This window comes from Tiliqua scincoides, chromosome 2 (assembly GCF_035046505.1).
Source record: "Tiliqua scincoides isolate rTilSci1 chromosome 2, rTilSci1.hap2, whole genome shotgun sequence".
Lineage (NCBI taxonomy): Eukaryota > Metazoa > Chordata > Lepidosauria > Squamata > Scincidae > Tiliqua > Tiliqua scincoides.
This window is the reverse complement of record NC_089822.1, coordinates 25,302,169-25,315,223: the sequence shown is the minus strand read 5'-3', so window position 1 is coordinate 25,315,223 and position 13,055 is coordinate 25,302,169. Positions and strand designations below refer to the sequence as shown.

The 13,055-nt window shown below is 41.8% G+C and overlaps 1 protein-coding gene across 1 annotated transcript in view; it reads right to left on the bottom strand.

The window, feature by feature from the left end:
- The window catches only part of ZSWIM6 (zinc finger SWIM-type containing 6), a 115,500-nt gene that overhangs the window by 53,969 nt on the left and 48,476 nt on the right, over window positions 1-13,055 (bottom strand). The window contains exon 2 of the mRNA XM_066613879.1: window positions 9,997-10,353. Coding sequence (XP_066469976.1) covers window positions 9,997-10,353 — 357 coding nt within the window. The remainder of the gene's footprint in view (window positions 1-9,996; window positions 10,354-13,055) is intronic.

The window sequence follows — 13,055 nt, the reverse complement described above, 5'->3', positions numbered from 1 at the left end:
TTTACACTCCCCCTAAAAGGAGTCTCAGGGACCTTCACTGTTGCATGGGCAGAGTCTTGGGGAGCTCAAGAGTACTGGCACATGCACAGAGTGGTGCAGCACTGAGCCCAACACCAAACACCAGCAAAGAACTGGAACAGAAGAAGAATGAGAAAGGAGAGTCATGAACAGAAGAGGACAGGAGGGACGGGCAAGCAAACTGGGCAGGGAGCAGATGGCAGCCACTTATGGTTGGAGCCTTTGAAAGGGACTCAGGGAGTTCCAGGGCTCCTAAGAGCGTACTTTAAGAAACATTGCTGTAGAGAAAGTATTCACATAGTATTCACAGGGAGACAGACAGGGCTATGGCCTTAAATCAGGGTACTCACCAGCCCTACTCCTGTATAGCTTCAAATTTGGAACTGCAAAGAAGCATCTTCAGAACACTGTCTGATTATATTGCAAGAATAGCATTAAGTGTTTGGAAACCAGTATGTGCAAGATAGTTTCCATATAAGACATCATAGGCTTTAGGAAGATTTTTGTAAACTTACTATTTTCCAGAAATGCTTACATCTTAATAAGTATTCTGAAGTGCTGAATTTCAACAGACTGACTACAGAAAAAACAAAGACAGTAGTGATAGTATTTTGAATATATTGTGGTCAAAATTACACATTACTTACTCTATCACTGTAAGGGTCCAATCCTATCCAATTTTCTGGAGCCAGTGCAGCTGTGCCAATGGGGCGTGCACTGCATCCTGTAGTGGGGAGCTAGTCACAGAAGCCTCCTCAAGGTATGGGAACATTTGTTCCCTTACCTCAGGGCTGCATTGCAGTTGGACCAGTGCTGGAAAGTTGGATAGGATTGGGCCCTCAGTCACCTAGAATATTCTGGCAGAAAGGAAGGGTAGAAATTTATTCACAATAACATTAATAAATAGTGTGTTGTCATTTTGCTTGCCCTGTTCCAGTAGCATACCCCAGTAGCATATCAAGGGTTAGGAGGGGGGTGGTCCACTCCAGGTGCACACTATAAGGGGATACTAGCATGCCTGTCCCTTCAAATGCCAGATTGACCTGGCCTTCCCCAGGGTATCACAAGGCATAGACCAGGTCTTTGTGCAGCCAAGGGCAATGTGGTGGGAGCAGTTCACTGCAGGTACCAGTGGCATGAGATATGGCCCTATTCTACATATTTACACATCTATAATATCCTTTTCTTAATTGTAGTGACCAGACCAAGACTACCACAACCCCACCCAAGAAGTGCATCACTGGCATGAGAGATCAGTTCATCCCCTGAGAAAGAGGTCCTTCCTAAGCAACCGTTTCCTCTTTAACAGGATGTCACCCTGCCCCAAGAAAGGCAAAGGAGCTGCCAGCAAAGGAGAGTGACTTCTCTCCCATGCCCCTGGAAGTTTTGTCTACATACTTCTCTCCTTCTCTCAGCTTCTCCGTAACCTTAACCTTAAGGGTGAAAACCTGTTCTCCAAGAGCTAGGAGCTCATTACATTGAATGACTTTTGCTCAGCAGGCAGCCATATGTACAACACACAGTGGAAAACAGAGGCTAGCCCCCAAACAAAGGCTAACCCCTGCTGGCTTTTCAGCCTCACCACTGGTTTGTTTTTAAGGATTTTTTAATTTTTAAATACTATGTTGTGAGCTTAGTTTTGAGTTACTGTGACGATTTTCCTAAAGCCACCTCATGAGAGGAGGCAAGATTTGAGCTTAAGGCTTTCCTAGTTCATAATTCATTCTCAGACTATGCAACACCAGCTCAGATACCTTCCCATAAAATTGGGGGTTTTCTCTAATCAAAACAGTGTGCGCTCTAAATATATGTCTACCAGGTTCTCTATCCAGAAACAAAAGGAGATACATTATTTTCATATAACAGGTCTGGAGGATGAGGTGGTGGAGGTCAGTCTGAGAGAACTCTGATTTCTTATTGAACTGGCAGATAAGGTAAGATTTGAACTTGGCCACATGGTCAGTCACCATGCCACAGCAGTAATGTAGCAATGGGGTATGATCCACTGGATACGTCCAGGGCTACATGGCTGATGACACTCCATCTGCCACGTCCTTATTTAAAACTGAATGGGCATGGTACAGCAAGCTCAGCCCCAATGGAATGACACTTCACTGGTAATCTATTAAGAGAAAGAGAAAAGGGGGACGACGACATCAGAACTAAATATCACTTGCACCTTTTCTGATAGGAAGAATTGATATATTCTACAGCTTTCCCAGTCAATGTTCGGTAGATTTTCCAAGTGATGCCACTGAAGAATTGCTTCAATCCCAGACTGTGACTGACAGTTTTAATATTAAAACATGTTACCGTTTCAAATGAAGTTGATCAGAACACAGTACTTCTTTCAAATGCATAAAAATGCAAAGGGGAAAGAAAACTGGAAGTCCAAAACTCACTAAAGTTCAAAATAGCTCCTATTTTTAAAATATAAACAATAAAGAATTTGGTTTTTAACTCAGTGACAAAATTAACCACTGATGAGTAATGCTTTACTGAGAGCATCCCAAAAGCATTTTATCAAGGAAAAAAAGACAGAAATGTAAGAAATACTGCAAATGAAAAAACAGATTTGTGACATCCTGACATTCCCGTATCTAGGTTGGTCAGTGTTATTTTCACTCCATAAATGCTTCTACTGAGGTGATGAAAAGATTATTTGCTTGTATCTATTTTGAACACAGCCAAGTGACACTTTGAAACCAGGTTCACAGGTAATGGTTATTAATCTTACTCTGCAAAGAAGTTGATGCACAAAATGTTACAGCCTTGGCCAGTGTACATCAGTGTAGCTATTTTATCAGCTACACAACAGACATTAAAATAATTTTAGCAGCTGGAAGGTCTCCGCACATTTTTAGTCAAAGGATGGCTAGCAAAAATTATTACCACATCTCAAATATAACTCCCAGAAGAAGAGTATCACAAGTTGTCAGGACTGTGCAGGTTAGCAAACCACAAGCCAAAACATACTTGACAGTATTTCACTTTGGCACTGAATACCTTATATCAAACTCAATTTGTACATTATTGGGAGAGAAAAGGTTCACCACCAATACCGAGAACATACGCACATCCAGTCTACACACTTTCTCTCTCTTTTCTAGCAGTGGCGGACCTCCCATTCATTTGATGGGGCAAATGCCCTGGGCGTGAGCCTTTAAGATTCTGCAGAAGCATCTCTGAGGCTCCCAGCGGGGTTGGATACTGCTTCCGGTTTTCCGGAAGTACAGTTTAAAGTGTTGGGAAAGCCTCAGGAAGCTTCTCCGTCACAGCCTGGGGTCGCACAAAGCTCCATAAGCTTCAGGTAAGTGGGGGGACAGATTTGCACACAGGGGGGCGGCAACATCCCATGGGGGGCGCCACTGCGGACTTTTGTCCCGGGGCACAGGGCTGGGAGGTCTGCCACTATTCTCCAGCACTGTAAGATTTTGAAAGGTGTTTCTCAGCATACAAAGTGAGACTACTTATGAGACATTCATGTTTATCAGCGAACACCACAAGGTTGTCTTTACACAATGTCACCTTGCGTGACATTCACTTAACATTAGGTATACTCAATGGCCTCTATTAAGTCCAACTCTTTGCTTTAAGTTAAAGTATTGCAGAAGTTAAAAGATATCAGACTCAAAAAGATTAGAAGGCCAAATTCACCATCCAGTAGATACTCAGAGACACCAAAACACAGTTTCACCATAAACCGCTAGTTAGTTTCCAAAACAGAGAACAGCTGGAAAGGAAGACTGGCAGGACTCTTCTTTATCACCACAGTCTGCTGTGCCTTTTAAATGTGAACTGTGCCTCTCCCTGCTAAGAGAGACACCTGCAGGTCTCTGGAGGGCAATGAATGTATTGTCCAGACACCCAAGACCATCTACTTGTATGGTTCTTGCAGGATGTGTGGTCCTTTTTTTCCTTCCTCTCCATCTCTCCAGACCACTGCAGGAAGAGGATGTGCTCTGACAGGGCTCCATGCCTGCCAAGCCATCCTCATCAGACTTCCATGCAGTCTGAACACGAAGGGTTTGCTTTTGCTGAAAAATTTACTTTCCCCCTCCCTTCCAACATGGTATACAAGGTTGATGGGCAGGTATACAGAGTCAATCCTTTAGTCCTACCAAGTTACTAACCTCTGAGATTTTTTTTTTACAACAATTTGGGTTAACTGAGTTTAAAATGCTGCGGCCTCACTGGGGATCCTAATGGCCCTTATAAAGCATCAGGGTCTTATGCTCAACCAGTGTATTGTCTTTCAGTGTATTGTCTTCTGGCATTGGACACCTGCCCAACCTTTTTTGAAACATTTTTAAAAGGGGGAAATCACTGTCTTCACAGCAAACTTATTTAATTGCCATACATTAACAGCATTCTAAACTAAAGTCAACCCAAAACTATGTCTTCTCAAACCCAAGACATTTCTTCTCCTACTACTCTCATTGCTTCTGGAGCAAATAACTTCCACTTTATGAGTCTTGGCATCCCGCATCCTGATTTTGTGAATAGTTCAACATGTTCAGTTTGTAGTCAATGTTTAGCAATCTTCAGAAATAGAAACTGCTGAACCAAACATTTTGTTTGAAATGAGTCTTCATTTCAGACCATCTTCATTTCAGACCATCTTCAGGTGACTGAAACTAAGGTCTAAGTTTCAGGTGACTGAAACTAATTAGGTCTAAGCTAATTATCACAAATGTTCCCAGACTTGTCCCTTCCATCCACAAGCGGTAATGCAGCAATTTTCTTCTCTTTCGGCAGTATTATCATATTAGAGTTGCTGGTCATTCTCATTCTATACATTAAGCATACATCTCTTGCTCCTTTCATGAACCTACCCTATACATCAGGGGTGTCAAACCCATATAGAGGGTCAAAGTTAGCATTGATGGTGCTTGGTGAGGGTCAGGTATGATAACATCAAGCAGAAAGTGATGTCATTAAGCACATGATGTTAAGAAATAAGCACTTTGTTCTCACATAGAGACTCATTAGCTGCAAACGACTGAAGAGAAAATGTGCAAATCTTGTTCATATATTTAAGATATGAGAGAGCCCAATAATCCCACTGGGAAAACCCAATTATAACAGGGGCCAGATGAATTGCTTCCAGGGGGCACATTCGACCTGCAGGCCTTATGTTTGACACCCCTACTATACATCATGGTAACTTTTGCCCATCCACACCTCTTTTTCCTATGCAGTCACACACCTCTACCAAGACATCATCCGAGTCCTCTTACCAATGGTCTCTTTGATATCCCTCTTATATCACTTTAAATTTGTAGTTGCCACTCTTTGGGCGCAATCCTAACCCACTTTCCAGCACTGACATAAGGGCAATGCAACAAACATTCCCTTACTTTGAGGAGGCCTCTGTGAGTGACACCCAACTGCAGGATGCAGCACATGTCCCATTGGCACTGCTATGCCAGTGCTTTAAAGTACTTAAATAAGGGGTTAGGATTGCGCCCTTTGTCAGTTTTGTTGCTTTAAGAGTTTCTATGGAGTAATAATCAGCAACCTATGACTATGTAGTTAAGACACGCATTATTACACACAGAAGAGTGTATAAGAAAGTAAGAAGAAGAAAGTAAAGCCTTCCAATGATACTCAAAGTGAGAAAATTTACTGGATAACACAATACGTCCAATGTGTTTCAGTGTATTGTCTTCCGTTTCATTTCTGTTTTCCATTTCTGTTCTATTTACTGTGCATTTGGAAGAAATGTGGTTTTTATGAACTACGAGAATAAGTGGAATAGAAGTTCCTTTCTTCCTGAAGAGGGAGATACTGCATATCAAAACATATTAGGCATACAGATATCCCCCACTTTCTGAAGGTTTGTTTCCAACAATCCACTCTTTCAACACATTTCAATTATACCTGGAACTCATTCATTCAGCGCATGTTTTGCTCTTTGAACCTCTCTCTGCTGTTCTAAAGGCTGAAATTGCCCTCTCCCATGTTGATTTGCATATGGCAGGCATGTCCAACTTCGAACAGGTCGTGATCTACTTTTTCCGGCCAAAAGTGCCAGTGATCTACCACCATGAAAATTAAGTTTCAAATTGGTTTCAAATTAAATTTTAACCCAATAAAGTTGGAGGATTCCCACCCACCACCATTTTTAATGAACCTTCTGTCATTTACCTGGATGTAATCAGCTGTTAAGCAAATTAAGCAAAAACAAAACAGAGAGACGAAGATCCAGTAAGAACTGCGAGGGGAAATGGAAAGTACATTTTTTCTTAAAGTTTTATTGAGTAATAACTTTCTTTAACTGTCTTAATAACTTTCTTTAACTTTTATTGAGTAATTTGTGTTAAATTTAGGTCGAGTATTGATTCAGGCTGATCTTGCACAATCTTTAATATTTCGCTCTTGCTCATTAGTGAGACGTCAGAGCCTGCATTTCATCCACCAGCTTTTTGAAGTTGGGTGAATATTGCGTGAGGGCCAGTCTCAGGGAATCCTGGAGATGTTCATCTGCCATGTTGGAACGTTGTGTACTCTTTGTCATTTTCAGATGGGAAAACGCAGATTCACGCAAATAAGTTGAACCGAAACAGGAGCGTACAGCTTCACTGCATCTTCTCAAGCTGGGAAATTTGTCTCTAGGCACTAGCTTCCAAAATGATTCTTGCTCAGCATGCGTCTTGAGAAAAATGTCATTTTTAAGGGTTAATATTTCGTTTTCAAGAGATGGCTTGTTCAATAAGTAATTTTTACGGATAGCAGCTGCAGTTTCTTTAATGTCCACATCTACTTTGAATGGGTATGACAAGTACTCCACAACTGTTCCAATTTTTTGGAAGTCACAGAATCTATTTTCGAATTCCTGGATAACAGAACAGATTTTTGTCACATACTTCTCGTTCTGAAAAACAAAATTTGGATATTGTCCCAGATGGTCCTGCATACTAGGAAAATGATCAAAAGTATTGTTTGCAAGGTCAGTCATCATTAGCTCAAATTTGCTCGTGTAGGATGAAACTGTACTCATCATCTCGCCAATGCATTTGTTTTTACCTTGTAGTTCAAGGTTCATATCACTTAGTTCGCCTGTAAAGTCAGCGAGAAATGCCAGATCACATAACCACTCCTCATCTTCCAACTCTGCTTGGTCATCTCTCCTTTCCTTCAAAAAACTTCTTATTTCATTCAGCAAATCACAAAATCTATGCAGAAATTTGTGCCTACTTAGCCACCTTACATCTGTGTGCAAAATGATTTCCGCTGGCCCTTCATCAAGAGTAAGATTGAAAAGCTGTCTTTGAAGTGATCTTCCACGAACTGAATTTACAATTTTGAAAGTGATGTCCATGACAGTCTTTGTATTGAGTCTCTTGCTTGCCAAAACTTGCTGGTGAATGATGCAGTAGTAAGAAAGGAAATCTGGGAAGTCATCATTCTGTCTACAGAGGGCTATGAAACCGTTAACCTCACCCGTCATTGCTCCTGCTCCATCAGTACGGATGGAAACAAGTCTGTGCAATGGAAGATTACACTTTGTCACAAAATAATGGAAAGAACTGAATATTTCCTGACCAGTAGTTCTCCCTTTTAAAGAAATCATTCCAAGTAGTTCTTCTTTAACACTGAAGTCTTCAAAAACCATCCGGATAAAGACTAGTAACTGGGTTATGTCTCTTATGTCTATAGATTCATCCAGTTGGAGTGAGAAAGCAACACAATTTGAAACATCCTCCAACAATTGTTCAGTTGTGTCTCCACACATCTTTTCTATTCGCCGCATGACAGTGTTTCTTGACAATTGTACATCTTGAATAGCAGCTATGATCTCTTTCTTATTTTAAAATCCTTCAAAAAGATTGTCAGCTGCTTCCAGAAAACATCTTTTACAAATTCCCCTTCAGCGAAAGGTTTGCATTTCTTTGTGATCAGGTTGCTGACCTTGAAGGATGCTATGGCTGCATTGACCGAATGTGACCTTGGCTTCGCCATCAACTGTTGCTGAGTAGCCAATTTTGATTTAAGTTCTTTGAGCTTCAGTTTATGAATTTCACTTTTGGGTGGAAAATCAGCATCAAACTTATTGCTATGCAGAGCCTTATAATGACATTCCAGATTACCCTTTTTGGGCAAGGATACTGGGGCGTTACAAATTAGACAACAACACTTGTCTTTCACCATGATGAAGAAGTAGTCCATTTCCCATTCATCATGAAAGTGGTAGGATTTGCTCTTCTTTGAAACACTCATCTTCATTATACTGGGGTGGCTGGATGTAAGAAGGCCAAATCTGCTAAGTTAGTATAAACACTGGCTGAATCTGGTCCAAAGCTGTCACTGTCCCAAAGTATTAAAGATTAACAGGAAGTGAAGACCTCTGGATGATGTGCAATACAAGGACTGGAGATGTCAAAACCACACATACAGTTCTAAAAGTAAAAATAATAATTCATCATACTGGCACCAATAATCAAATACCACCAAACAATCATCAAAAAAAATTCAAACACCTGTCCAGTAAACCAGATAAAATCAAATACCGCCAAACAAGTTCAAATACCACCACACACGATTTAATAAATTCTGCACACAGTGTAGAATCAACGCAAAGGCAAGGCGAAATAAAATTGCAGATGCAAGCAAAAGTCACAGTGGTTTGAACCAATTCGAAGGCAAGGCATAGGCAAGTTAGAACAAAATTGGAAAAGCCCGCCAAAATCACCAAATTCTTGACACTGTTATGTCTGCCCAAAAACGTTTCATGAAAGCGAACTATAAAGCGACCAACGACCAGCACACGACACAACTAATACGGTAAAAGTGTATTCAGTTAAAGCCCGGGCGAATGGATATCGCCTGGTATATAACACACTTCTAAGGGGTGTTGGGGTGCGGGCAGGAATGGGTGATTCTGAGAGGCAGGAGACCAGGTATGACGCCAGGCCTGTGGCGTCTCGTCATGGGGTGCAGACGGTGGCCCCCTGGGGTACCCACAAACTATTGGCACGAAAACAACAAGCACCCCCAAGGACCCCCAATACACCCACAGGCAAGATTCCCGCAGGCAGGGAAAAAAGACAGGCAAAGGATCAGCAGTGCCAGCAGGGCTGGCACGAGCTCTCTCCTAGCGATGGGACAAGCTGCTGGAGAGATGGAGCCAAGCGGGGCTGGTGATCTACCTGTTGGACATGCCTGACATATGGCATGGTGATTCAAACTGTTTTGGTATGTGTGTGAGAGAGAGAAAGAAAGCAAGTGCCAACTTTAGCTCCAGGTCTATCCCCATTCCGGAAGGCATTAATGAGAGTCCATTTGCAGAAATCTTTGTGTGACAGCAGCAATTTGCAAAATAAAAAAAGGCATTCAGTTTGCTAGCTAAAAAAAAAAGCATTTGAAGCAACATTTGTAAACTACAAAAAGACTGGGTTCTGCTTTTCAACCTTCCACTTCAACACTGTTCTGGTCCCTTACCTGTCAAATGAGCAGGGGATGCCTGTATTGGATTCTCCAGTAAGTTCTTCTACTCTGTGCATCACTGATGCTTTGACACCTTACTTTGCGTTCCAGATTCCTTGGTGCTGGTTGTCCTTTTTCTGCTCAGTAATGGTATTAGCTCTATGGCTGGGTGTAATTGTATGAGCTGCATAGTATTAGCTGCATAGTTGGAGTACTGCCTCCCCATGAGGCATGCATTTACAGTTATTGGATCTACCCTTAATTGTCCCATTTAAGACAACACCAGCTCTGCCAAATACATGTTATCCAACATATTAGATTTCTCCCCATTATTTCCTGGGCCAGTTATGTCATGTGAACTCATTTCATTCCATGTTCTCACATTCCACTATATTACCTAGTTAAATGAATGTATGCAGAAGGCATTTTAGTAGCTTTTGTGGCAAGTATGAGGATGTGTAAGAATCAAGTGCGCCAACACAGATACAATATCAGTAAGTCTGTCCTTAAAAAAAAACAACCAAAAATCTAGAGAGAAAATGAACTCACCATGAACCTGATTGATCTCTGAATTCTGTGAAAGAATTTCATCTGCTAGTTTCTGAGCAGTTGGCAAAACTTCTGTATGGTGCACTGTAATCAAATACTGTACAAACTTTTGTAGTTGGTCTCTGTTCATTTGAAAGAGAGTCTCTGAAATGGGAAGATGCAGTTTGACCTGATCTGGCTTGCGGATTCGGTATAAAGAGAGCGCCACAACATGGGCACAGTAAAATATGTCTTTGTTTCCACAGCTACAGGTCACTGAGGTAATCTTGCAACGATCAAAGCTGATAGCTACATTGCAAACAGTTTCTGGCTCCGATTGCATTGCAGGCTCGGTCACTGTGCCACTCAGGTGGAAACCTGTGGATTAAAAATAAAAATAAGAAGACAATTCAGTCAAGTATCTAGGGTGGCCATTTTAATCAAGGAAAGTAATGCTTGAGAGAGGACTGCATTTTAACAGAGAACAGTTTGTAGGCAGCCACTGGTCTTTAGCAGTCTCAGCAGCAGCAACCACTAGAATCACCCAAAGCAGAAAGATTGTGTATATAAATAGTCTCGCGCACACACAAAGTGGTCATTGTGGTAGATGATGACTACAGAAAAAAACAGGAAGCAGACTGAACACACCAGCACACTAAGCCTCCATTACTTAAAAAACCCATACAACATTGCATTTTCCAATTCAGCAGTCACAGAACTGCAAACATTCATTGAAACCTTCCATCAATGGAATCTGGTTTCTTACAAATCCAAAGCTGGGTTCACACGGACAAAAATCAAAACATTCAACATGTCTATAGGGATTGCTTCAGAAGCCTGCATTCACCCACATGTACAGTACAGATTGCCATCAAGAGTACACTCAACTGTCACATGCAAGCCTAAAAACATATTGCATGAAGTGGTCACGGTGTGTCACAATAAGGATACATGGAGCATGTTGGCTGGGCTACAATGAACAGGCTACAGTCAGTACAGCAGCCTTTCAGCACATGACTTGTACTTCCTACACACACTTTTCATAGATACTGATACAGATCTGGCAGCCATAATTTCACCACTGACTTTTCTAATAAAAGGCCAAATTACATCAGGAGCTTGTGGTGAATCTCGTTAGACTTCAGACCATATGTAGGTATCTCATACCACTGAATATTTCCCCCATGTAGAAGAGAAACTCTCATCATGAAGAAAACTAACATGCCAAGGAGAAAGTTTTTAGCCTAGCCTTTTCTGTGATGTGCCAGTTTTCATGTAAAAGGAGTTTCTTTTAGTGGGGAGGGTGAACTCAAAATGTACAGTCCTCCAGTCTGAGGTAAGGTAGTCCAGGAAGGCCTGTACCATTGGCTTTTCTGCTTATTTGAATCTGCTTTTAAGTATCCTCTGTAAATGGAGGTAGCTTTCATAAACAGCATGAAGACTGTAGGTGGGTGACTTTTTTAGGACAGTTGCTGCACCAAATTTAAACACATCACTTTGCTATTTATGCTAGGAAATGTATTTCAAGAGATGTTCTACTCTTGAAAGGTCTGTACGAAACACAGGTTCAGATCAAAATCGGTCACTATAGAAGTACTAACAATATTGGTGTACCAAACACTTGTGTACCAATCAGTACTAACAATACTGGTATACCAATGATAAGGCAAGACTAACCAACATGGAATGGGAGAAGGGAAGCAACATACTTTCGATTGAATCCATGGACACTTTCAGATAGTAAAGTTGGCACTGCATCTAACAGCACAAGTATCATTTGTTTTCCAAATAATCTTCAACAACTCACCATCTACTTACAACAAAGTAGATATTTTGTTATTAGACAAATAACACATTTTGGATATTTGGATATTTTGGATATTAGACAAAACCAAATTTATACTGTAAGCCTATGCAAATAAGTTCCAGAGTATTCAATGGTGCTTATGCCCAAGTAAGCATGCATAGGATTCCTGCATAAGTCTTCACAGGGGAAGAAGCACAGATTTTATAAAGCGATATGCAATATTGTAGCAGCCAGTTATTTCTGTTCGTACTGTGATTGACTCACTATTTTTTTTTTAATCAGTATTAAATTCTGATGTAAACTCTGGGTGCAATCCAGACCAGCAGATGGGCCAGTGCAAGGTGTCACAAAAGTGCTGTGTCCAGCCTCTGGACACTGGTCCAAGACAAAGGTAAGCCTGCGCCAGCTGAGTCAGACTTGGAGGGCAGGTTAGAAACATTTTGGGGTGGGGGGAGAGCGGGTGGGCCTGTGGGCTGGTGGGGGTTGAGTGTGGGGCAGGGCCAGGATCCAGAACTTGTGCCATATCCTAACCCTGGTTGTGGGAGGCCTGGAATACCTCCAAGCTGCTTGGATTTGTGCCACTTTCTGAGGTAAGGTAGATCCAAGTAGCCCATTGGAGCTGCTGCTGCCTTACCCAGGGTAAGGGGAAGCGATTTCCCCTTACCCCAGGCTGAGCCACTTTCAGCCCCAACCCTGCTTTGAATGCAGGGTAGGCTTGCCGGCCTGCCTACTCCAGGGCAGTTTAGGATTACGCTGTAAGTGTATTATTGTGTATTAAGAGACCATTCTGAATGCTGGGCCAAAACCAAAAACAGTTTCTCCTATGCCTATTTTTAACTGTGGAAATACCTGGGCCTGGGAGGGGAGTGGGACCAGCCGCAGCAGCGCAGGCCAGATCTTAACCCCCATCCCCTCCCAACCAGAGTTAAAGCGCTGCTTGGATTTGCACCTGTGAAATCACGACTGCAGATCTGGTAGCCCAATAGGATGCGCGGGTGCATAACATGAGGCAAGGGGAATAAAATCCTCTTACTCTGAGTTGCAACCCAGCCAATAACTACTTGCGCTGGATCAGCACAGGTCAGTTACCCTGCTTGTTGCAGTTAGGATTGCGCCCTAAAAGTGTAATAAACTCTTGTGAATAACTAAATGGAGCTCTCTGAAATCTGACCTGTATCAAACACAAGATAGCTCTAGAACTGAAATGATTACAAGCAGATTGTGAATAAGAAAACACAGAAACATTTAAAATAGCCAAGGCACTACATGCTGG